The sequence below is a fragment of the Clupea harengus genome, chromosome 22 (genome assembly GCF_900700415.2).
Source record: "Clupea harengus chromosome 22, Ch_v2.0.2, whole genome shotgun sequence".
Lineage (NCBI taxonomy): Eukaryota > Metazoa > Chordata > Actinopteri > Clupeiformes > Clupeidae > Clupea > Clupea harengus.
Window position 1 is genome coordinate 6,197,390 of NC_045173.1, and position 26,217 is coordinate 6,223,606.

General features: G+C 41.6%; 1 protein-coding gene across 1 annotated transcript; it reads left to right on the forward strand.

Annotated features, from left to right (window-relative positions):
* Positions 1–447: 447 nt before the first annotated feature.
* pou4f2 (POU class 4 homeobox 2) lies at positions 448–4,012 on the forward strand. Its single transcript, XM_012831314.3, has 2 exons — positions 448–1,282; positions 1,588–4,012. Exons 1-2 carry the CDS (start codon positions 1,091–1,093, stop codon positions 2,506–2,508), a joined length of 1,113 nt encoding a protein of 370 aa, XP_012686768.1. The 5' UTR covers positions 448–1,090; the 3' UTR covers positions 2,509–4,012.
* Positions 4,013–26,217: the final 22,205 nt, after the last annotated feature.

The window sequence follows — 26,217 nt, forward strand, 5'->3', positions numbered from 1 at the left end:
CGTTTAACTTTGATTTATGTCGCCCAACAGGGATCGCAAGAGATAGAGCTGTCCATGGTAATTTGTTTACATCCAGTCCTAGGACGTTCTTCCATGACTCCTAATACAATTTCAAATGTGTCGGGAACCTACTACATAGAAACATTTAAAAAGTCAGACTTGTGTTTTGGTCTCTCGCTCTGTTGTATTACACGCTGTGTTTTTCACTGAAAGTTCGGTGATATTCGATACAATGCTAGCTAAAAACATTCAGAATGAATGTCTTGTCGAACACTGCCCATGCGCAGATTCCCCAGTGGAGCAGTGGCTAATGAAGAATAATAAATCATGAAAGGTTTTCCAGGTACAGCCGTGAGACTATGACGAGAGTAAGAGCGCGAGAACGAGAGAGAGAGAAAGCGAGAGAGAGAGAGAAAGAGAGAACACAGCTTGCCCTTCCCTCTAGTCTGGAGGCAGATCGAGTCCCCGCAGCATTGAACCTACACTAGGTAACGTGACTGCCACCACTACATTTAAATTAAATAACCTACGAAGACCAACCAACATTAAAAGACAAACGCGAAGTATTTGTTTCCACTGTACGACCTGGAATACCTGAAAGAAGGGAGAAAAGTTTTTTTTCCTCGTGGTTTTACATTTTGTTTTGAAAAACGCTGTCAAACAGGAGCTTACTGAAATACATCAATAGTTCGGCGACAAAAAAAAGACAATAACAGAGGAGCAACCAAAGACAAACAAGAGAAAGGAGATTCCGAATAGCATGACAATAAGCATCTGTCGCAAAAGGTAACACGGAGCGCGTGGACCAGTGCTCATTTTGATGGCTTATTGGTTCACGATACATCTCTCGAGCAAAGCGACGACTACTGCGCGAACAGGAGCCCTCACGCCGTTGGGTAATAATAGATGCGCTATCTAGAGACTTGGGACATCATCCTCCTCCTCTTCGCTTCTCGACGCATCGACATTCGCACAAGCAGACAGTGACTTGAGACTTTTCAGACGAAGACATCTGGGCTTGAACTCCGTTAGAAGAGGCGGAGTCTGAACTTATTAAAAGGAACTTGCAGAGGCTGGATCGCCTGCAAATATGATGATGTCTCTGAACAGCAAGCAGGCTTTTGCCATGCCCCACACCAGTTTACCCGAACACAAGTACAGTTTGCATTCTTCCAATTCGAATGTACCTTCGTCTTCCTGCTCAGGCTCCCGACACAGTAATACCATCAGCACCAGCGGCAGCTCGGAGGCGATGCGCCGAGCATGTCTCCCGACCCCACCGGTACGTATTCTGCATAATCACCGCTTAAAGGCACATTTTGACAGCCCACTTTTTTCTTTTGCTTGATGTTTTTTTCATGTCTGCACAGCAAATCACCCAACACCTCCATTTCTCCCTCCCAACTTATGTATTCATTCGGGTTTGCCTTTCGTATTAATTTTTATGACCTGGGATGTTGCATGTGTCTTGTTTTGTGTGTTCTTTTTTAGGATTTCTTTTTTACACGCTGGAAATGTTTTAAAACCACGAAGCGGGGTTAGAATTCCCTACTGACAGTTATGTGTGCATTCTATTTGCAATTGCAGAGCAATATATTCGGCGGTTTGGATGAGAGCTTGTTGGCCCGCGCGGAAGCTCTGGCGGCGGTGGATATAGCCTCGCAGAACAAGAGCCACCACCACCCTCCTCACCACAGCCCCTACAAGCCGGACGCAACCTACCACACCATGAATACTCTTCCCTGCACCTCGTCTTCCTCTTCCTCCGTGCCCATCTCGCACCCGTCAGCCCTCGGTCACCACCACCACCACCATCATCATCACCACCACCAGCCGCACCAGGGTCTAGAAGGGGACCTGCTTGACCACATCGCCCCAGGACTGGCACTAGCAGGAGCCATGGCAGGGCCGGATGGCTCCACGGCTGCGCACCCATCTCACATGGCCGGGATGAACCATATGCATCAGGCGGCTCTCAACATGGCTCACGCCCACGGTCTGCCGACCCACATGGGCTGTATGAGCGACGTGGATGCTGATCCAAGGGACTTGGAAGCTTTTGCTGAGCGGTTTAAGCAACGGCGGATCAAACTCGGCGTGACCCAAGCAGATGTTGGAGGAGCACTGGCCAATCTGAAGATACCCGGAGTGGGTTCTCTCAGCCAGAGCACGATCTGCCGATTCGAGTCTCTGACATTGTCTCACAACAACATGATCGCACTAAAGCCAATTCTCCAAGCCTGGCTGGAGGAAGCAGAGAAATCTCACCGAGATAAACTGAATAAACCGGAGCTGTTCAACGGAGCGGAGAAGAAGAGAAAGCGCACGTCAATAGCAGCCCCAGAGAAGCGCTCCCTCGAAGCTTATTTTGCCATTCAGCCCCGTCCTTCTTCTGAGAAAATAGCGGCGATAGCTGAGAAACTGGACCTCAAAAAGAACGTTGTGCGTGTCTGGTTCTGCAATCAGCGACAGAAACAAAAACGAATGAAGTACTCTGCATGCGTCTAGTGCTGTCACCATATTTGCTCTAAATCAACGCCAGTATCTTATGGACTTTAAAAAAAGAGACTAATGAAAGACTATTTGTATTATATTTCTTAAGTCACATCTTTTTCAATCATCAGTAACGTGTGCTGTGGGCCAGAGTAACTCATGGCTTTCAAATTGACTGACTAGAACACTGTCACTTCCAGTACGCAAGGAGGATGTGGAATTATGTAAAGGATCATTTGACTAAGCAAGTAAGATCACCAATTTTCCCCATTTATAATTCTTCACTGTTTTGTGTCAATGACGTATGAGTCAATAAGAAACTTTTAGTATAAATATTTAGAGATTTTTTGAGAGAAAGGCGTTTTATGCTGTGCAGTGGCCAAGCAACTAACAGTAACGAAAGAACAGTCCTAAAGAAAAAAAAACATTATGGTCAGAGGTGGGTGTGTGGCCAATGGAATCTATATTTTACATGAATTTGTCACAAAGCGCTTTGGCAGTAATTCAGGGTGAGTAGAAATAGGACATCACGACAGACACTTGACCTGTAAGTTCTTTATAGAATATAACCAAACAGTTCCTTTGTAAATTATTAATTTAACCGCCCATGCCTATTTTTCACTTCTGTGTAATTGATGGCTACGTGTGAGCAGGTATGCAGAGGTATGGGCTGACGTACAGAAATATAAAATGATTTAATTTCTGGTACTTACACTTCATATTCGACATATGTTGACTTAAGGTGAACAGCAGTATCTGTCTAGTCTGTAGATATTGAGAAAGTGAGAAATTCAAATGCATTATTTCGGATGTGAGTTGGATTTGTTTAGACCCAGAATCTGCTGAGCTCTTTCGCGCCAGCGTGGCCATGTTTCTTATGAACTATTTATCAAGTGAGGTAATGTTTACTTCATTACATATTTATTGGGATTCCCCCTCGTTTTACTCAAGAAAATCTAATTCTGACAGCCAGTAAAGCGTGGGCATCTACAAAAGCGGAAAAGACGGTTTAATTTCAATCACGAAGGTCTTTAGGTTTCATCGAACTATTAAGATAGTACAATCGAGAGATTTATGAAATAGTTTTCACTTTTGAAAATTATTTTTGTGTATGTTTCTGGTTATTTATTTGTATAAATATGCGCGCATCATCGTTGCTTGTTGAATTCACTTTGTTTAGAAATGTTTTCTTAATTAAAAGGAAGACTGATTTCATTGACGTATATGTGTACAATGTAAATATATTATTGGGACATTTCAATGCACATTTAAATATGCGTACAGGTTTTTGCTGTATAACTGTTTTAGATGAGGTGACCCCTACCTGTAATGTCTGTTGCTTTAGGTTTTCCTGTCGAATTATTTCATTAAGTTATGTATTTTTAAGTTATTTGATAATTAAATTGACCTATGTGTTTCATTAAACAACAAAATTTAACATTTTATCTTAAGTTCTCCGTGAGTTTATTTTCACAAACGCTGTTGAATCATAAGGCATATTTTCCAAAATGGGGTAATTCTTCTTGACGTTGTTTGAAATTGGTCAAAGGCCCTTAACATAGCCTGTTATTTGAAAAGAAAACGGCCTCTAAATCTCGACCACGTGGTTGTTTGCTTTCAAATATATGTAAGTCCATGGTGAATTTATTTGCATTTTAAAAATGCAAACAAAACCATACTAATGTAAAATCAGGAGGCTACTTTTTTGCGTCTTGGCGACACGCTTCTGCCAGATTTTGCAGCCCTTGGAAGCCTACCTGGGAGCAAATGCTAATATTCTATTACAGTCTAATCAGGGGGTCCGTGGAGAGCTACAGAGTCCCCCGAGCACATCTCTGCCAGATGTCAAGCCGCCAGAAAAACAGCTCGCCTGCCAACGTGCCGAGGCCCATTTAAATCCACAGTCGACAGTGCTCGGAACTGACATAGGCAAGCTTTGAAGCCTACCTCGGTTCACATTTAGGCTGTATAAAAAATAAACATGCCTACTGTAGTGTCATTTATAAAACGGCACTCGTGTAGAGGCGTTTGCTTCGGGCGTCATGCTTTCAGCACCATGGACAGTTACTATGGCAAATGTCAGAGGACCTAAATCTGTGTTCTTGAAAATGAAGGCCTGTCCCCTTCCTGAAGGTGTTGAATGGATTTGCATTTGATTATGAGGTGAATTTTTTGTAATGACCTTATTTATATCTACAAGGAACTATAATCTGAGTTCAGGAAAATTCAAATATATATAGCCTAACCATACACGGTCACTAAACATTGAAATGATTCGTTTGTTTTTGTTGTTGTTGTAAATCATTAGAGGAATGCCAGTTGATGCATACGTTTAGGAAGCAAACTACAAAAACTTGAGTTCAAACTCTTCATAGATTTGCAATTCATGGCAGTTAGATATCCATAAAAGATTAGACTCAATTTGTTGAATTATCTACCTAACTGTTTTTGCTTGAATGATTAGCCGTGACCCTTAAGACAAGTTCAAGATACATATTTAAGGTTATGTTATTCAGTAACACAATATGTCAAACTGTTTAACTTGAATTATATAATTGAGCAGAGATTATAGTACTTGTCTACAGTAAAGGTCGAAAAACAATTCTATTAATTAGGCCCTGTACATTATTAATTTTAATCTGTTCATACTGTGTGAAAATCAGTTCCTTCATAAATGAGCCACTCACTTAATACGCTAATATGAACGAATTATTAAATTACACATCGAATTATGAAAGGCAGATAATTACTAGCAGTGAGTAATCATTAGTTGGAACTGTTAATTACAGGCGGTCACGGCGGGCTCGTATGAAAGGGTCTCGCCGGGAATAGATATTAACTTGATGCAATGTGAATCTCGGTGTTTGACACCCCACACTCTGCAAGAGAATATGCCCGTTCCCTGGCGAGCTCACTGTCCTATTTAACTTTCAGATAGGTGTGAAAAGAATCGATCCATATTCTTTTATAGCGAATCAATCTGGAGAGTAAAGGGGAGGGAACGCTGTCGATGGAGGGGGTACGGGTGGGTGGCTGAGGGTAAAATAACATGCACGCGCACGCCGATGAACACAAGCACTCACACGCAGAGACAGACATACAGACAGAGAGAGAGATAGAGAGAGAGAGAGGGAGAGAGAGGTGATGCAAATACAGTTAACCACTCGGTAAGGGCCTACAATTGTTTAGTGTTCATTCTTTGAACATTTCGAGGGATCTTTCAAAGGCCGTTGCACTGCTACTGCATTTCCACAGCCATACATGGATGTGTTTTTTAGACGTAGAAAGACATTGAGGTGGTCAAAGTCTAAAAGGGAGAGGGCAGCCCTGTTTTCCTTTGTTATAATTAGACCCTCTTTTTTCTCGCTCCCCCTCTTTTCCCCTGAACATTTCCCCATTTCACAGGGAATCTGATAAAATTTTAATGAATCTAGGGACTGTCGGATCTCCGCCTGGGGACTCTTGAATAGAATATTTTAACTGTACATTTACACCAAGTGTCTGCCTTCAAAGCTGTGCCTGCTATGCATTAGCTCAACTACAGCCATTCAATTGAACAAGGGGACGACCCTGGCCTCGTATTTAGCTTCCCAGCCCTCATAGTGTGTATCTGTCATCATACTCCATTATAACCTATATATCGCAGAGCTAACGCAAATAATGTCCACATTGTTTTGTGTTTTGACGTGGGTCGGTTTGAACACTGTTATAGTCAATGCTTGTAGGTTTGGTAACTGTGTTCCAGGGCCAAAAGGATGTATGCAGTTACGAATGGCTGGAGCTATATTTTATTCCAACTGGTGAGTAACCAGTCGCAAGCTGTCTCCCATGGTGTCATGTCACCGATAATAAAATGTCAGCATCCGCCCGCATTCAGTCAACATGTTCTATAAGGCAACATATAGGCCGACATGAACGGATGTTCCCTCGCACAAAATGTGTGTTTGTGTGTGCATGTGCATGTGCGTGTGTGTGTGTGTGGTTGTGTGTGAGAGAGAGAGTCACATGGTTTTGTGTCATAATTCACCCAAGCCTCCCTCTACAGAGCTATAATAAGTCAGATATCTGGTCAATCTACCATAGGCATTTGCATCTACATTTACCGACCAATTCAGTCGCAGTCAAGCGACTATGCCACAACTATCGCTTATTCAAATATCCTTTTTCGTTTTCTGCCATCCGACTCAACTAATCTTTTTCAACAAAATTTAGGCCACATGGGAATTAATATTGTTTTCACAGAGGCGAGTAACATTTTCTGGACACTGAATCTGTGATAGAAAGACACAATGAGAAAAATAGCAAACTTGTCCTAACATGTCCTGGCATACATCATCATTTCAAAACATCATCATTTCATAAATCAAATCGTATTTACAAGGTTCACCTATAGCATAGCCTATATCTCACACAAGACAGACATAACAATAAATAGACTGAGCTTATTTGGACAACGTGCCCCTTAAAGCAGCCAAAGCAACATGTTGCTGATAAATGTTTCAATGCAAGTCGTGTCGAATTATGAAGAAGACGTTTGAAACCGAGGGAGACAGCCCCCATCCTCAATACTGCTGGACTGCTAGAGCCATTTGGAGCTGCCTGCTGAAACATCACCCTTCACTCAAAATCATTGTCATAATACCAAGAGGATGAGGGTGGGCTACAATAAAATCATGGTAAATAACATCAATATATTTTTCTGGCCTATCGTTACAGGTATTTATTCTTATGCAGACATACCAATGCTTATATTGAGTAAGTAAAACTGTTCTTTGGGATTGTTATCAATCACCATTATACACGTTATGTAAGATTTGGCTTAATGCCAAGTCTTGAGGTTAAGTAACTTCCTGTCTTGACCGTCCTGTTTGTCGGTCCATAAGGAGACATTCAAGTTTTAAGTAAGGACTTAGTGTATAATGTTTCAGAAATGTAGTTATAAATTGGTCATAAATTACTGCCTTATGTTGGGCTACATAAATTAATTGGAAAAAATTGCATGAAATGTTCAGATGACATGATCTAAAACTTTATGGATCAGCGCATGCGAACATGCACCAAATACTCTGCTAACAAAAGGGGTTGAACACAATTATAAATATTTAACAACAAAATGGCGGGATACGTCTTCAACCTACCAAAATGAGCAGGCTACGTCGATTAAACAGCCGTTGCAGTCCTTCGTCTGTTTAATACATTCTGAGTCTATGTTCAAATATGTACTGGTGTATAAGCACAGTTTTGAAGACACATGCCTACGTCAAATCATTTTATTTGTCCGAAGGTATTGTATTTTAGTCGCTCACGGAATCAAGTTGCTATTAGAATAAAACAATATGTTTTCCAATGTTTTGAATGTGTTTGACTGAACAACACATTATATTTCGTTGTGGTGTTTCACAAACTGCAGCATCCCGTATTAAGAGCAAACCACCTTAAAGGAGGAACGTGATGTTAACTCTCAGACACATTTTATATAAATCTATGCAGGCTATGAGCAGTCAAGCCATTTTTTTGTAACAGCCTAACATTTGATCCAACACAGTTTTACCCTGTGTATCTATTTTCAGATTCGCTGCATCTGCTCAACCTAACCAGTAGCCTAACTTAATTCAAACAGACCGCACCAAAAGGGGCCTATAGCAATTAAATATTAATCAGGCCACAAAGAGTATACAGGTGCATACATTGCAGCGGCTTAGCATATCTCGAAACGAAATATTATTTAACGTATCGGGCGTTACATTTGCTCAAGTCGCTCAGATAATGTTGTGTCTATCCAGGCGAGTAAGCCTGGGTAAAGATCGGACATTTGGCAATAATGAGAAGGTGGTAAAACTGTCTACTGGATGTGTGTGTTCATTGGTGTTTGACAGCCGCGCTCTGCTGCAGATCTATTCATCACAGCCACAAGGAGTGCCAGCCCCAGCTCCCCCCCCCCACCCCCCACCCCTCTCTCTCAGTTTATACAGAACAGAATCATTTACATAAAGTCCTTAAGGCAAATAACGTTGGGGGCTCTAATTTATATCTGATCGAAAATTAGCCGTCATTATGCGCTCCATTAGCAGCGTCTTTAATGTGCTTCTAAGCACCATTTGTCAAGCAGCTTGTTAATATCCTTCAAGTCTTTAAAGTTGAGAGCTCATTAAAGACTGTGCTCCTTGGTATTGATGCCATTTTACACATTTCTGACAAAACGTGTATTTTTCTTTTCCTTTCAAAGTTAACAAAAAAAACCTTGCAAAATTGCATTTGTGTTTAGATCCTGGAACCAAAGGTTAAGGTAGCTTGAACTAGATGGCATTTTGCATAACCTCAGTTACAGCTGCAGTTACAAAAAATACTTCAGTGTTAAGGGTATCCCACCACTGATCCTCTATCATGATATTCATGATCCTATGATTATCATGTTTGTATACGTCTTCAGACGGAAATACCTTTGGAGTTTTCTGAGGTCATGCTCGATCACATACACACTCACAAAAGCCATAACCACCACAATGCATGTGATCTCTCATGACATATTATTTGAAAACAGTACACATGATGTTAGAGGGAGACTGAATGTATTAGTGATTTTCAGGGCCGGGTTTCCCAAAAGGGTGACGAGTGTTCTGTACGTGTGATTCTACGAAAGCTAAAAGCTGATTGACTTCAATGAAATAAATGAAGGATGGGAACTTACCATTGGAATAACATTGATGTGTATGTATTGTATTGTTAGTCGTAATTTCCTTGTACGTCCTGCTGGTGACCTCAGTAAGAAGTCCCTGTTAAGAAGCTATCTACTCTTACTCTACTGAGTACAAGTACATCTACGAGCGTTTTCAAGTAGGCTACTACTTAAGTTACGATGCTTTCGGGAAAGGCTCCGAAATTGTAAAATGATGTGTAAGAGGGATTTTACGAACTAGGCTACTTAAGCATACAATTCTTTATGGAAACCTGTCCGTCTCCAGATGCCTTCTTAACACTACCTCATTTGTAAGTTATACCTTAAGCTGTACCTTAAAGTTTCGAGGTGTTTCCCATGACGTGCTTAGCTAAGGTACAGTAGCTATACCTTCTATAGGCCTACGAGATATACAAGCCTACTTTTGTAAGGTTAGTCTACCACTGTTAGCTAGGCTATACCTCAACACAGTTTTCAGATAAAACAAATGTTTTAGAGTCTACAAATGTTGTGTTAGTGTCTGGACGCCTATGCACTAACTGCGATGTAAGACCAAGATAAGTGTTGCATTACATTTTGTGCTTCGTTAAATAAAAAGAAAAAAAAATGGTATAAATTAATTAACCATTAATTTTTAATCACTTGTGAATACAAATCTATGAGTAACATATAGCCTACAGCCGTCCCTATTTGGGAACTTTTTTATTTTGACTTGCATATTTCTCGCTGATGTTCTTCCTGATAATGATCACCTGAGTCTATCATACTCATCTCATGCATGCTCAAATCTAGCAATCAATCCCAGAAAAAAAGATTAAATCTCTTAAAGTGTATGTAGGAAGGTTTATCTTAGGGAACTCTTAAAAGATGGTTTGGGAAACGTAAGCGACTTTAGTAGGCTCAGTATACCTTTTGAGTCTCAAACGTAAAACGCTAAGAGACACCATTGTTGGGGAAATCCAGCCCTGAACACAGCTTTACAATGAACATTTAAGTCTATTCTGGATATCCTTGACATGAGAGAGGTCCACGTGAGATGGAAACAGGTTTTGACCTTTTTCTATGTGTTTGTGGCAAACGGTGAACGGATAAAGCTGTGCTTATTACATTATATGTCTATAGAATATCGGTTCACTGTAGGCCACAGTATGGTACAGACAGTGTAATGTCGGAACATTTAAATTAAGAACCCACATAATGGCACGTCTATTATGCAAAGTACTGTGGTCGACGTTAGACAATATATGTGTTTATATTCTCTTTTTTTCTGTGGCGGAAAGGCATTGTCACCGAGCTAATTTAGTCCATATAATGCCTGCAGTCTACCGTAGCCCGAGGGTCCTGGCACCAGGAGTCGTGTCATTTGCTACCAACTGGGTTTTTTTATGCGAGTCTGACCTCGACGCCTCATCCTTCAGCACAGTCTCATTCCCATTATTTACATCTGTCTTTAGCATTCTAATTACTCTTTTTATTGCTTTTGCCTGGAGGAATCTCACGCAACAACGAAAGCACGTTTTTTAACCAATAATAAAAAGGCAGATCTGCTGCCTACAGGCATGTGGGCACGAGGTACCCAATTATGACCAACAGCTCATGACCGTTTATGAGCGATATTCTTTGGGTATGTTTAAAAAATAACTTTTCTTTTACTATTTAAAGAGACAACCGTTTTTACAACGCATCTCAGACCAAACCTCTAACTAATAGGTTTTTATATTAAGATAATCATAGAGGTTTCTCTGCCATTGATTAGTTGTTCAGAGAGGGCTTATTCGAGCCTCATTGGGCGAAGACGAAACGTAAAATATTCAGGTATGGGACTGAATGCTCCAAACTCATCACTCACACCCCCATAGGTAGATTACATCGAGTAGAGGAGGGAGAGGAATCAGGTACGATACTTTAAAAAGGGAGGTTCCCCTGCTTTCTTCTGATCTCTCTGCTAATGATACAGCCACTTGATCTTCACCCGACCGGCTTCCTATTAGCCCCCATCTACCCAGACGCCAACACAGCCTCTCCTTAATGTTTTCAGTTTCATGGGCCCCAATGCAAAATCACAAGGACACGATTTGCTGACAATAGTGAAATAGGAGGAAAATGCCACCTTGCGCTGACTATGGCCAGAGGTATGGTACAGTTTATCAACAAAAAGCATTTCAGCACGTTTGTTGACAACAAGCAGCAGAGGCTGAAACACCAACAGCATCACCATCAATTGGCTAGTTATGAAAAATCAACAGCAACTCTATCCATAGACTGTGTAAGGTAAGACTATTTTAAATAACAATTGTCTGACATTATCTCTCATAAAGTATTAAAACGGTTTGTCCAGAATCAGGTGGCAGCGTTAAAAGTATGATCAATCTGAAGAGCAGCGCTGACTTCATTGCCTTAATCGCTGAGGCCACGCACCTTATTTCCTGTTAAATCTGCAGGCAAATTCTAGATCGTCCTTATGTGATTTGATCAGTTCCTTTTGTAATTATGTGAACGTTTGGCTCTGCGAGATGACTGAACTATAATATAAGTAATCCATAGTATAAAAAGTGACACTATGATGACTCATTAAGTCACATAATAGCAATGTAATGATAAACTCCCTAACTGGATAGAGTTTTTCCATCTTATTTTTACAAGGTCAGTAACCGCTAACTAGCACGCAGTGTATTGACACTGGAACAGTATAAATCTCATGAAGGATCTTCAGTCCCTTTACTGTTTGTATATAACTTTTTTCAGTACAGTATGTCCCTTGGCTTGTGTTTAAAGAATTATTCTCTTCTCTAAAAAAAAATGGCAGAAAGAGGACCAAAGTCCTTACATAGCATTGTCTGTATACTGGGATTCAATACATCACTTTATCCTGGACTTCTCATTATCAAGAAATATAGTGGATGATTAACTTTTGGTCTGGAAAAGCTCTTGGCTGAAAGAAACTCCTCAGCAAAATCTGTTGAGGCAGGTTTCATTTTATTGAATCCCACTTTACTATGGAAACATGAGAGTATCACTATCAATGTTTGATTTGATCTCAGTGAGAAAATGTGTTCTGATTTATTATCTGCAACTGCTGAGGGTGTGAATAATTTGAACTGTCAGTGACCTATACTGCATGATAAATAAGAACACAAAGAAATGTGCATGATTCGTTTTCTGAAGGGACACTGTCGGACACAACAGCTTAGCTGGATAGCGATGCAGAGTCTTAAGACTGTAAGACTGTGAATGTTCAGAAAAATTATCAAAAATGAAAGAATTTGCAACAGAGCCTGACCTGATACTATTTTGGCAATGGACAATGTTATATTACAACAAATGCATCCTTCAGTAGATATTAGAATAAAGCTATCCCCAATAATCTCCAGAATTCCTCTGCTCTTCAGTGCCAAGAGCCCCAGAGCCGAGGAATTTCCATTTATCAAAAGAAGAATGGAAGAAAAGGCAGAAGTGTCTGACACACAGCCATAGTTTCACTTCTCAGAAGTGCTAAGGGACACGGACAGCTGTAAACAACAGAGCAATCAATGCCCTGTGCTCTCCCATGGCCCAGCTGTGGAGACGCATGCTGCCATTTCTTTCACTCTTTGCCAAGTGACTGCCTGAGGACAAGCATCCCCTAAGAAAGAGAAGGACCCATTTTCCACTCAGGAACACACACACACACACACACACACACACACACACTGAGTTTTTACAAGAAAATTGACTGTGACACTGTAGTCCAACTCCGTAAGATAGAAGTGTTACTTAAGTAGTGTTTCAGACTGAAACTAAATGGGTTCCACTTCTCCAGTGATTCATAAATCATTATCATTAATCACATAATAAGCGATAATGGGAAAATGCATCTATGTTGGATTTACTGAAATCCAAGCATACTTATCCAGAAGCAAAAAGGAGACGGAACCGTTTCTAGAAAACGTTGTTGTCTAACCACCATTGCAATCTTGGTCGTTACAATCGTCGTTCAGCGATTGGGTGTTTTTCGAAAGCGTAGTTCCAACGATCAATCGCACACATGGTCGCAAAGTTGGGTGGGTTGGAACAACTGCTCAAGACCAGTCGTTAGAAGGGTCGTTGCTGGACATTTTCTGTAAACTACTGCACATGTGCAGGTAGCTGATAGGCCGTGACAGGCTGTAATTTATAAAATATTGGGACACAAAATAAAACTCTTCTTACACTCATTATGAGTTAGTTCTTCATTCTTAACTATTATTAAGCTTGAGACCGCTCCATCAGCTGCTCTAGTAAATATGTAGAACTCATCTTGATTCTCTATATTCTGCAATACGTCATTAACTATGTTGTTAGAGGTATGGTGGTTTGAACGACAGAAGTGTCTATTTGCAATGTATCTACTACGGTTTTGAGACATAGTTGAGAATTAGTCGGTCCAGCGTACCACCATTGTTCAGCAAGGCCTTTTGTTGTTATTCTTGAAACACACCCCAGAAGGACACAGAACAGGCAAAGACAACATGAGAAGCCAAAGAACAGTGTCGACAGACAGGTATATTAGAGTATTTTACACAAATATGACTCTGCATAGATTTATTTATTGTGACACTTCATAGGCTACGTGCTAACCACAAAGCTTTCCGAGGTTATACCGTAACAACGTTAGGTCTTGAAAACTTATGTCTTGAAGCCCACCTGTATGCTCAGACAATTTCTGGCTGTGAAGCAGTCAAAGTTTGCACAAGTACACAACTCAGAATAGTAGCATGCTAAGTTAATGAACCCTGAACCATAGACAATATGCTGCTAACACCTGGCTGTAACATATAGGAATGCTGTGGGATTCTTATAACAGTCTTAGGCCATATCCAGACTGTATCCGGATTGATTATTGTATGGACAGTAAAAAAACATAAATTTCCGAATTGCTAATCGGATCCAAACCACAATTGGAGGTGGTTTGAAAGGCGAGTCCAGTCGGATTTAGATTTAATTTATCCGAGTGTGTTATCTAGCAAGTTTGCAAACATCAGCTCGAGATGTCTTGCTAGTAGCTAAACCAATACCAGGCGTTCCAGACAAAGACGTCATTCTCCCTGTTACAAGTCAGTGTGCCATCAAAATTATTTGAAGCTGTTATTTACTTAACTTTGTTTTAAAAGAATGAAACTCAACCTACATTAAAATGAAAGATGGAATCTCTTGGTCCCTGTTGCATCAAATTCCCTCAAAACTCTCTCCGTTTTGACTTAAAAGTCTTTACGAATACTCAGTAGAGCCAATCCAGTCAATCATGTCACTCTCACACTGTTTCTCAGGTGTGTCTTTAAATGTCTCAAGCACCTAAATGACCTTTCTGCCTAAGCAGTAGAGATGGCCATCATGAGTAGAACTTGAATTCTTTTGTGAATGTTTGGGTAGGCTACATGTCCACTGTCTCTCTTTGGATGGTGCACAGATCAGAATCAGTTCCCTGCCGCATCATGGTGCAGTTGTTGTGCCAGAGTTTGAGCTCGACATCTGCCAAGTCCACACTGGGCATATGCTAACTCAGTGGCGGCTAAGTTGGGCTCCACCGCCTGCTTGTTTTTTGCGTTGAATAGTTCAATTAAACGACATTGCTTTCTGCTTTGTATTTTAAACATTTCCGATCTATTTCAATTTACTTTATTGTTATATACATTATACATTATACTTATTATATATTATACATATATAGACATTTAGCTTCCACTGATTACACTTCAACTTCACTACTGCCTTCAATATGCTACTAATCAAAACTGCCAGCCCGCCATGGGCCACTACTAGGGTACGCAGTGTGTGTATTTGGTGTACAGGTGGGGGCGCTCATAGATATATATAAAGGTATAAAGGCTAGATGTCTCGTCCGCGTTGCCAGCCAACGGAGTCGAACGTCCGCACATGGCAGCCATCTTGCCCCAGTCAGCTCGCTCACCCATCACATTGTGTTGGTAGTGGTATGTACTTTTTAAATAACCATAAATTGCTCAATTTTCAACCAATTTTTAAACGGGTTGGTTTGTTAAACGTCAGAGATGTCAGAGACGTAGTTATGTTAAACGTCAGAGATGTAGTTATGACACTGCATACTTATGAATAATTATGTTATTTTCTAAAACATATCCAAAAAGCATCCCGAATTATAACCACGTTAATAACGTTTGTAAGAAACCAAACCATTTGTAAATCCGTTGAAAATTGAGCAAGTTATGGTTATTTAAAAAGTACATACCACTACCAACACAATGTTATGGGTGAGCGAGCTGACTGGGGCAAGATGGCCGCCATGTGCGGACGCTCGACTCCGTTGGACGAGACATCTAGCCCTATGGGGGTGCTACTGTCCCTGCCTATCTGAACACTCGCCAACTGAGAATTGAATTTATCATAAATTAATACTTATTGATACTTTACTACAAAATGTATACTCGTTCATCTTGAGTGAAGCATTAACATAATTGTAAACAACTGCTTACTTTGAGAGAAAGAAGTAGGCCAATAACTTCTTACTGGATCTTCTTACCATGGAGCTACTGAAGCTTATGCAGGTAGATCATAGGCAGTGACAGGCTGAAATTAATACAATATTGGAACAGCATAAAACTTCTAACACTCATTAGTTAGTTCCTCATTCTCAACCATTATTATATGGCAGTACGAGCGTTCTGATTGGCCAATGCGTAGTCGTGCCACCCGCATATTGCCCTCCTCACCAGTCAATACGGATCTGTATTGCCCTCTGACGAAAATTTCAAAATGAGCGAAAGCGAAGTTTCAGTTGTACTATCCAGACGAAAATGAAAACCTCTACATCCATGAGGAAATTCAGAAGAAGCGAAGATTTGTTATTGAAAGTGATGATGAAGACTAGAAACTATAGTTTGAATATAGTGTTGTTACTTTAAATGAAAGCCATTTTAGCTGAGCCGTGTTGTCCGTTTTCTATTGATCATTGTAACTTGAAGTTAGCAAGTAATTGGTTGCTACGCAACACCTGAAACAGTGTGTCATGAGAAGACTTGCTTAACAGAGCTCAACAAAACGACATGTTTTCGGCTTTGGCGTATCCACCTCGCTATCGCTCGTTAAAGCCTCAGTTTTATATTTCCCGGCATGACCAAATGGTCGAGGTTAGTAAGTAGTTATTATTAAGCTTGAGGCCGCTCCATCAGCTGCTCTACTAGATGTGTAGGACACATTTTTACACGCTGCTGGGACTATGGTAACGATTTGCGTCATAGCTATTACTGTTTCAAGAAACTGTCGTGAGTAGGTTGGTATTTCAGCCAACGATGCAGTGTACCACCGTGGTTCAGCAGGGACTCGAGATACTCGTTATTCGAGATATGCACCCCAGGTTGGATATTTGGCCTTGTCCACTCTTAGCTATATCTTAACACAGTTTTCAGATAAAACAAACGTTTTAGAGCCTAAAATTTTTGTTTTTGTGTCTGGACGTGTGCACTGATTGTGACCAAGACCAAGATATGTGTTGCATTACATTTTGTGCTTCATTAAATAAAAACAAAACACATATAAACACGGTTTTCCATATTTCTTTTTTTATCCTTTGTGAATCTATGAGCATGAACATTTAGCCTACAACCACCCTTATTTGGGAACTTTTTTATTTTGACTTGCATAGTATTTCTATTTATGTTGATGTGTTTTCTAATAATTATCACCTGCGCTCCAATCTGAATTATCATACTCATGTCACGCATTTTCAGACCTATGTGAATGACAATAATTAATTCCAGAAGAAAATGGTATACGTAGAAATCTTTCTTTTAGGGGAACTCTTAAGAGATGGTTTGGGAAACGTTTAGAGAATTAAAAACATATAGTAAGGTATACCTTCCAGGTCTTCATAAAACACTAAGAGACGCCATTATCAGGAAACCCCTCTCTTTGTGCATCTTTGTTGTGCCAGCTGTATCCAGTAGCCACATCAGATGAAGTTATCCCAGTCGTCGCTGTGAAATGTGTTGTATTCCGCATGCCTAATCACACCTCAGACATGCCCAGTACCGGAGAGAGCACAGCATGTTCTAGCCACCATGATGGGGTCAAAGGGACTTGTAGTCCTGTGGGTTGGATTGTGGGAATTGAGGTGATGTGAAATGGGAGCATTTGCCCTGTCTTTCCCCTATCTGTTGTTCCCTCCCCCTTTGCTCTCTTGCTCTGTGTGTGTGCCTCTCTCTCTCTCTCTCTCTCATTTACTTTATCACCGATGCCTCCGTGTAATATACATAATTCAAACAACCAGGGAAATGGCTTAGGGCTCCCAACCACCTGCCGGCTTTTATTAGCTAATTAATGGTGATTTATCGGAGTTGCTAATTTGAGTGGAGCCATTCGCCTTCAGGAGTCTCAGAACACACCGTGAATTCTGATGGTAATTATGCTTATTTGATGGGCAGTCTACTAAAACAAAAAAGTTTCTGTCTTCCCCATGCCTCACAGCGGTGAAATTTTGACTCTTGTTGCGACGACCTTGTGTTGGTTTCTTTTTCCTCGCCTTTAATTCAACTCTCATTAGTACCTCCCATATGGGTCCATTTTCAGAACTAAGTCTGAGTCCTTGGAGAGTCTGCCTTTACAGTCCATAGGTCTTTTTATTTTCATGTTAGTTGCATTCTTAGGTGATTTCATGTATCCATATGTGACTAAATTTGGTTGTAGATCTCAAAATCGGCTTAATCTCACTACTTCATAATGTGATCCACGGTCAGTCAGCACATTGGTATATGACCGGACCTGTTATTGATGGTTGAACCTGCAACTAATGATTGCCCAGGGTTGTCTTTGCGTCTTTTTTTATTACATAATCCTGAAAATTACAAAGTTCATGTTAAGCTCACCCCTGATTGGTAAACCAATTTCTCCTTCAGACTATGAATCTAATACTTGCTCCACCAGCATGTGTACCTTATATTAAGCCACATAGTATTGTGGCTGTCAACATCGGCTGGGCAGGTATTTCTATACAAATTTGTAGAAGTGAACAATCTCTGCATGGTTCAGTTAAAAAATATGGAATAAATATAATCTCTCTGTCAGACATGGTACAGTGAGAATTACGACTTGATAAGGGAATAACAAGGGAACCCTCAAGTGATGAGAAAACCAGTGTGCCATTGCATGTAATTCAATCTGGTGAATAAAACGCTCAGGCTTCATGGAGCTTATCCATTGACTGTGTGCATGTATGGGAGATCAGACAGTAATAAAGTAATTATCTCCCCAAAAGCAAATCACTTCATCTCCAGTTACCCCCCACCCCCCCTGCCCCCCAACCCCCCACCATAACCCCTGCTTTTATGGGATCACTGCTCCAAGACACCAGCGAAGCAAAGAAACTTGTTGTACAGTGCAAAATCTTGTTCAAACAAGACTACGTTATCTCCAGGCTAGCTCCGCAAGTCCCTTTGTTGTCTCGGAGAGCTGACACAAAATCTGTAGTGATACATACCCAGAGACTCCCCCTCCCGTAGTTTTACAGGATCCAGGCCCCTCTCTGTGGGAGAGCCAGGTCTGAGGAGAGAGGGCTTACATGCCTCCAGCCACCCAGCCCTCCCTCTCCTACACCAGGCATTTAACACATTTGTATGGTGTCTCACTGTACAGGAAACTGCGGATGGCTTTTTTTAGGTGTGGCATGTCAAGAAAAAGAAATTATACGTATATATATATATAATTTTCTTGCCTATTTTTTTACATCACGACCGTAATTAGTAAAAACAATTTAAATTTTGTCCACAATTCAACTCATAAAACATGCACTTCCTCTGCAAGCCTGACAAGACCCAAGATGTCTACTAAGCTAGTTATGTCCCAGTACAATATGAAAATAAATGATAATGAATAGTTAATAAGTGTTAATAAATGTGTTAATATGCCCTCTATTCCAAAAGTGTATTTTATATTATTGCTCATGTTTACGAGTCATTGATTGATTACTCATGATTTTATAACTAAAAAGTGTATTTTGCATTTGATAAGTGGAAAGGTATACATTTAATTTGGTGTAAAGAAGAGATAGACTGTGAGTGAGACAGACATAGAGAGAGCAAGAGAGAGAGAGAGAGAGAGAGAGAGAGAGAGAGAGACAAAACTGATCTGTATACTGCGGGACTCATCAAAACCAACCGAACCATTTTGATGAGTTCCTGCCAGATCTACAAAAACCCAGGATGTATACGATCAAAGTTGGCCTCTTGATGTTTCTCAGCCAGTTGCCTGCATATCCTTGGGGAAATTTCCCTTTTTCATTCTTTCTTTTTTCACCCAGGTGCAGGTTGGCTCCCAAAAGGCAGGCGGAAATCTAAAATAGTGTGTCAAGTCACCTGGCAGGCTTCAAATGGGAGGTTTTGTGGAGGAGACGCCAGGGTTAAACTGTGACTGTAAGCACACATCTTATGCTGATCCCTTTTCATCACAATTCAAATAAAATTCCAAACAGCAAGACGGGGGGAAAATGGCAGTATCACACATTTATCTCTGTAGTACCTCCAGCGATGTGTGTGCACAAGAGAATCCTGCATCCTGGCAAGGTGCTGCCGCTGTTTCAAGACTACCTGACTGCTGTTTACTCAGTGGGAATTGAACATACCTTTAAGTTCAGGCTTACAACAGCACATCCTGTGAGACTGTATTCATTTAACACAGACTGTAATAAACATAAGTGCTGCTGTCAAAATGACAAGGAACCTGGAGATGTGGCAAAGATCTAGAATATTACAGCATTGCACAATGACAAACTAAACAAGACGTGGCACTTTCGTTTTGTGAATATGTAAGCCAACATAACCTTGTGACGCCAAAGAGCAAGCTTTCAGGCACAATGAAGATGTTGCCTCTCTTTTATATATATATATATATATATATATATATATATATGTTTGTATGTGTGTGCATTTAAGAGGGCTGGTATGTGCCAAAGACTCTGTATGTGTACACAATAGCCTCATAGTGGATAAGTGCTCATTGTTCCCTCGGGGGAGAAAATCCAGTCAACTCTCTGCCATTCATACATCTATGCACAGCTATGGAGCTGCATGGGAGGAGGAGAGGGAGGAAGAAAACTGCCACAAAAAGAGGTGTTGAACCCCCCCTCCTTTCCTCCCTCTCTCCTCAGTAAAGCCAAGAATGAGCTTAGACATTGAAATGGATCTTCACCAGCGAGTGTGCCAGAGAATGCCACTATCATGGTACCCTTTGAATGCTCCAGGGAGCCCTGAAACGAATAGGAGCAATAAGTTCACTTTGCAGAATTAATGCAGTAATTCTTTATCGCATGGGGTGGGGGGGCTTGGAGAGTGAGAGAATTCTTGAAGAGGGGAGAGAGTCAAGCGTTACCTTGGACCCAGAATTTAATGCAAATGGTTTGAAGCTGGATTTTTTGCTCTCCTTCTCCCTCTGTCTCTTTCTTTCTCTTTTTTAATGATGGCCCTAATTTGTTAGCTCCCTGTAAATTATTAATCTCTTTTATATTCACGTACTTATTACATGTCATAACTGTGTATCTATGGGGGTGAAATTTAATAGCATCTGCTGGACCTTAGGAGAAGCACCACTGTGGGTAAAATGGCACATTAAAAATGGATCGTTAGCTAAATATTTGCCTTGGCTCTTTTACGTGTCCACCATTCTAATTAGCAGAGGAACAGCTGTACTGGTCACTCTGGGATGACAATCTGGTCTCTGACCTGAAACACCAGAAAAAGGATTTCAATTTGAATTAGGAAGTGACAAACATAAGACATATTGTTTATCTTTGTTGTGATACCCCTTAGTGATTTGATTGTTTTTTTTTTTAGTAACTATTTATCAAAGCAGCATGTGATACCCGGGGATGAATGAGTGCAGTTTAATGGAGCCAGGACATAATGTATGGAAGGCTGGAAACTTCAGAGAATAACAATGTACTGTGCTAGAGGCCATATTCAGCAATTTACCAATAATTTATTGTACAGAGTCATTAAAATGTGCTGTGCCATAATGGTCAGTGGAAAAAAACACATTCCCTCTTCCCTATGTTTAAACACATGTGCAGCGTCACACACACACAAACACACACACACACACACACACACACACACACAATGCTTTCAATGATTTAAAGTGACAACAGCAGAGATTAGCACAAATATATATAAAAAAGAATCTTGTTACAAATTACAATTACATGCACATCAAATGTAACAAACTAAACTACAAAATACAAAATACTGGTTTATTTATCATTTGAAAATATAAAAATACATTCTATTCAAACTGATATTATCATGTAGTAAGTATATTCTAGAGCATGTGTTTGCTAATTGCTTGTATTTTAGTGTCATTCAGTAAGCTTGCCTTAATATGCAATATCTGATCATATTGTAGCATTCTTGGCGGTGGAGGGGGGGGGGGCAGCATGCCTTGGGTGTTGGACTGCTGTGTTGTTGTTGTTTTAGCGTTCAGGTTAGGTATGCCTAGTGTGTCTAGGTTGTCTATGTGGTTTTTTATTATTTCGTCCGTGTGGTATTGATTCATTTCTGTGTTCGTTCTATGTATTAATTAGTTTAACGTTATCTGTGCATCATTACTGTGATCGTCAGTGTCAATGTTGAACTTCCCTCCCTTCCATGTCTATGTCTATGTGTGCTTGGAATAAATATCTGCTACCAACAAAACAACGCTGCCAGTGATGTCACTTCAAGAGTAGAACCGAAAACATAACACTGGGGTCAGAAGTGGGAAAAAGATGACGATGCTTTCACTGATCAACGACCTCATCAACCAGCTACATCAGGAAGAACTCATTGCATGGCTGCAGTGGGAGGGGGTTGACGGAGCCAGGGTTGCCGCCCAAGCACCGGGTCACCAGTGCCACCGCCCCACCTGAACATGGGGCCAACTCCAGTGGTGTGCCAAGGCCTGCCATCAGCTGCCATCAGGGGTCTCGGGATCAGCTGCCGACTTCTCTGCGGCTCACCCAGGAACCAATCCTGCAGCATCAGGAGCATTTTGGAGGGAAGTAATGAAGAAGGGCTCTACCTACAGTTTTCACTTGACATCCTTCTTTGCAACTGTACTTCTAAGAGCCAGGAGATGACATGCAGCATAAAAAATGTCATTAGACCAGTGCAGTGCAGTGGAATATGACATTAGACCAGTGCAGTGGAATATGTCATTAGACCAGTGGAGGAGGAATATGACATTACACCAGTGCAGTGGAATATGACATTAGACCAGTGCAGTGCAGTGGAATATGACATTAGACCAGTGCAGTGGAATATGTCATTAGACCAGTGGAGGAGGAATATGACATTACACCAGTGCAGTGGAATATGACATTAGACCAGTGCAGTGGAATATGACATTAGACCAGTGCAGTGGAATATGACATTAGACCAGTGCAGTGGAATATGACATTAGACCAGTGGAGGAGGAATATGACATTAGACCAGTGCAGTGCAGTGGAATATGTCATTAGACCAGTGCAGTGGAATATGACATTACACCAGTGCAGTGCCATCTGAACACTGGGGCATATACACTTGTTGTTTCAAGTATGTGGGTTTTTTTAAGAGAGGAAGAGAAAGAAAGACAGAAAGTTTTACTGGTAATTACTTTTAGATATAGTATGCACCAATGTCTGCTTAAATACTGACCAACTGATTATTATTCAACCAATATTTACTTTCACATGTATCTGTGTAGCCAACACGAAATGAATACATGTGAATGCTCCCTGAATATATTATATATATAAATATATATATAATATTGAACCTATGACGTTGGTGGTATAAACAATTTTATGCACGGACAGGTAAAAAAAGATAAAAGATGAAAGCATAAACAATCAACTAAACAGTCTTAAAGCTGCCACTGATCACTACCTCCTTAAATACCAATTAGAGTATCAGTGGCCAGTAATGTATTCAATGGAGCGGCCAGAGGCTGCCAGTGTGAGTGCACTGATTTGGAATGTGTGTCATGTGCAACAGCGAGAGCTGGAGTGGCCACTCCCCCTGCCTAATGGACTAAGATAAAATGGGTGGGAATGGACTTAAATTAGTGGGGTAATTGCAGTATAACCCCATTCCTCTGCCCAGTCCCTCCCACACACACACACACACACACATACACTTGATAAAAAGAGCAACTCCAGGGATGGTTGCCAGCTGTTTCTTTGGACAATCCAACATTTGCAAATCACTGAGCACGCACGGAGCAATAGAGCAAGTCAGAGAGACTGTGAAAAATACAGAAGAAAAGAAAAAGAGGAGAAAGAGGAGCGAGGTAGGGGGCAGGGGGGTAGGGTGGGCTTGGGTGGAAGAGAGAAGAGAAGGAGGAGCGAGGTAGGGGGCAAAGGGTGGGGGTAGGGTGGGCTTGGGAGGGTGGAAGAGAGAAGAAAAAAAGAGTCTGGGCTCCAGGGTCTCAGCTGCCAGGCTACAGCTCTGGCTCCTTGCAATGAGTTGCAACTGCCAGTTTATTTTATCTGTGTCTTTTCATCATCGCACACAGCCAGGCTAGCAGGAAGCCACCTGAGAGTGCCAGGAATTTTGTAGGCTACAAGTCATTAGCGGAGGCCTGCTGGAGTGGCTGCAGCCCCCGTATCCACCGCGCACATCCAGCAGCACTTCACACGCAGAACATCTTAACCCCTTCATGGTCTGCCGAGCTGGGGAAGGGGTTTGTCAGAAGCTGGGTGGCTTTGATAGCGAAGGCTGAGGCACTCTGATACATTGTGCATGACGTGTGGATGTAGTCAGCGCTGCGTTCCTCGCCTTCCTCTGCACCAGTCAGCGGCGGAGGTGAGGCTGCTGCAGGAGCCCCGAGGTCAGGGGAAAGTGCTCGCTGCTCACTCATCAAACAGTGGCCCTGTCAGTCTGGGGCGGCTGCTTACTACAGAGTACAGTTTCTCACTGCTGGGTAATGATTTGCCCCTCAGAAAAAGTAGTGGACAGGATGTTAGACAACCTCTCCTCTACTGCCTTGATTGACACACTCACTTACTCCCACTTGCACAAGAGCACACATACAGGACATACACACACACACACACACACACACACACACACACACACACACACACACACACACACACACACACAGACACATAGGTGTGCACATACACATACATGCATGAAAAGACAGAGAAACCAACACTGATAACCTCACACGTAGACTTCAGGGTGTGACAGGACCACGGCATGGCATACTTGGCATATGTTTTTGTTAAATATTAGGTTTTTATATAATAATGCATTTATTTATTTATTAAGTATAATTTAAATTAATTTAATTTAATGTCTGATTTATTTATTTGATTGTCACCATCCCCATCTGTAGGAATCTATGGTGCTGTCACAAGAGTGTCTCTCATATTGTCACGCAGGATAAAGGTGCTTCATAATCTCCATATTGGCCGTTATAGCTGCTATTTGCTAGATTTTACAGTTGTGAGCTGTAGGGTCTGGCCAGCAGGTTTGGTGGAGAGGGGAAGTGTGCCATTAAGAGGCCATCAGCACTGATGCGTTACGTGACCGCTACCTTCCTGCTGGTGCTCGCTTGGCTGAACCTGTCATCTCTCTTCTTCTTCAGGGATAGGGGCTCCTGTGCGCTGACGAGTCCTCCTCTGTCAGTGCAGTCACTGCTGTACAGTTCAATATGGCCGGCTGTCACTGTTTCTCCCTCTGTCCTTTCTGTGATGTGACAGGCCTATTTCAGTTTCTATGCAAACAACGGAATTAAACAAACTGTTAGAGATCAGTATTGTAATGAATGAATCAAAATCCTTATGGTCTGTAGGGATGGGCTTTGGACCCAGGTCCATGGGGTACCAAACCTGCAACTTGACCACAATGCCAAAGAGCCAGGCTTGCTGTCAGAGTGCATACTTAATTGTAGTGACCATACTCCATCATGCTGCTCTCCCCTTTGGAGAGTTCATCCATATGCTTCACACACACACACACACACACACACACACACACACACACACACACACACACACACACACACACACACACACACACACACACACACACACACACACACACACACACACAGGCGTCCCTCACACATCCCCCAACTGCACTTCCCCCATCCCAGGTTGCCCCCCACACTACTGCTTCACCAGGGTCACTAGGGTTCCTCACACCTAACCCCACCCTGCCTTGAACCTTGGTCTACAGGGTATCAAACCAGCAACTTGAACACAACACCAAAGAGCCAGGCTCATTGGTATGGCAGTCAGAGTGCATACTTAATTGTAGTAATGGCACTCCATCACATGACCAATGAATGAATACAAATCTTAAAGCTACTTTTTTGTAATACAGAAAATACATCTGGCTCTACATTCAAATAGCCTTCACAGAAGGTCTTTTGGGCTCTGTAACCAGACAAAACTCAAATTTCAATATGGCCGGGGTGCGCAGTGCAATCAGGAATCTGGACTACAGGTCTAAAATCCTGATGGCTTTCCCAAATGACAGCTAACATCGCTTGCCTCCGTTTAGCCCCGTGTATATTAACCTGGAAGAGGGAGAATCAGATGGGAATCGCTATGGATGTTGTTTTGAGTTTGGGGTGTTTTTACACGGCTCCCCCCCGAGTGCTCAGGCAGCGGTGTATTTGCATTCAAGTGCAGTGGTGAGCCCCATGTAAGCGGATATTTCAGTAATGGGGAAGCTCTGGGATTGGCAGCAGAGTGAGAATAGTCTGTTTTAGGGGCCTGAACAGCCGAAAAGGCGGACTGACCCGCCACACCGAATTTGTTTAAACTGGGAAAAAGCACGGAATTCAGTGTGCCGGGTCAGGTGCACGTGTTTGCTTAACAATGTGTCAACACAAGGATGAATGTGGATTTATTGAGGTATTACATGTCTCTTGTGTGAGTGTGTGTGTGTGTGTGTGTGTGTGTGTGTGTGTGTGTGTGTGTGTGTGTGTGTGTGTGTGTGTGTGTGTGTGTGTGTGAGTGTGAGTGTGTGTGTGAGAGTGTGTGTGAGTGTGTGTGTGTGTGTGTGTGTGTGTGTGTGTGTGTGTGTGTTTGCACG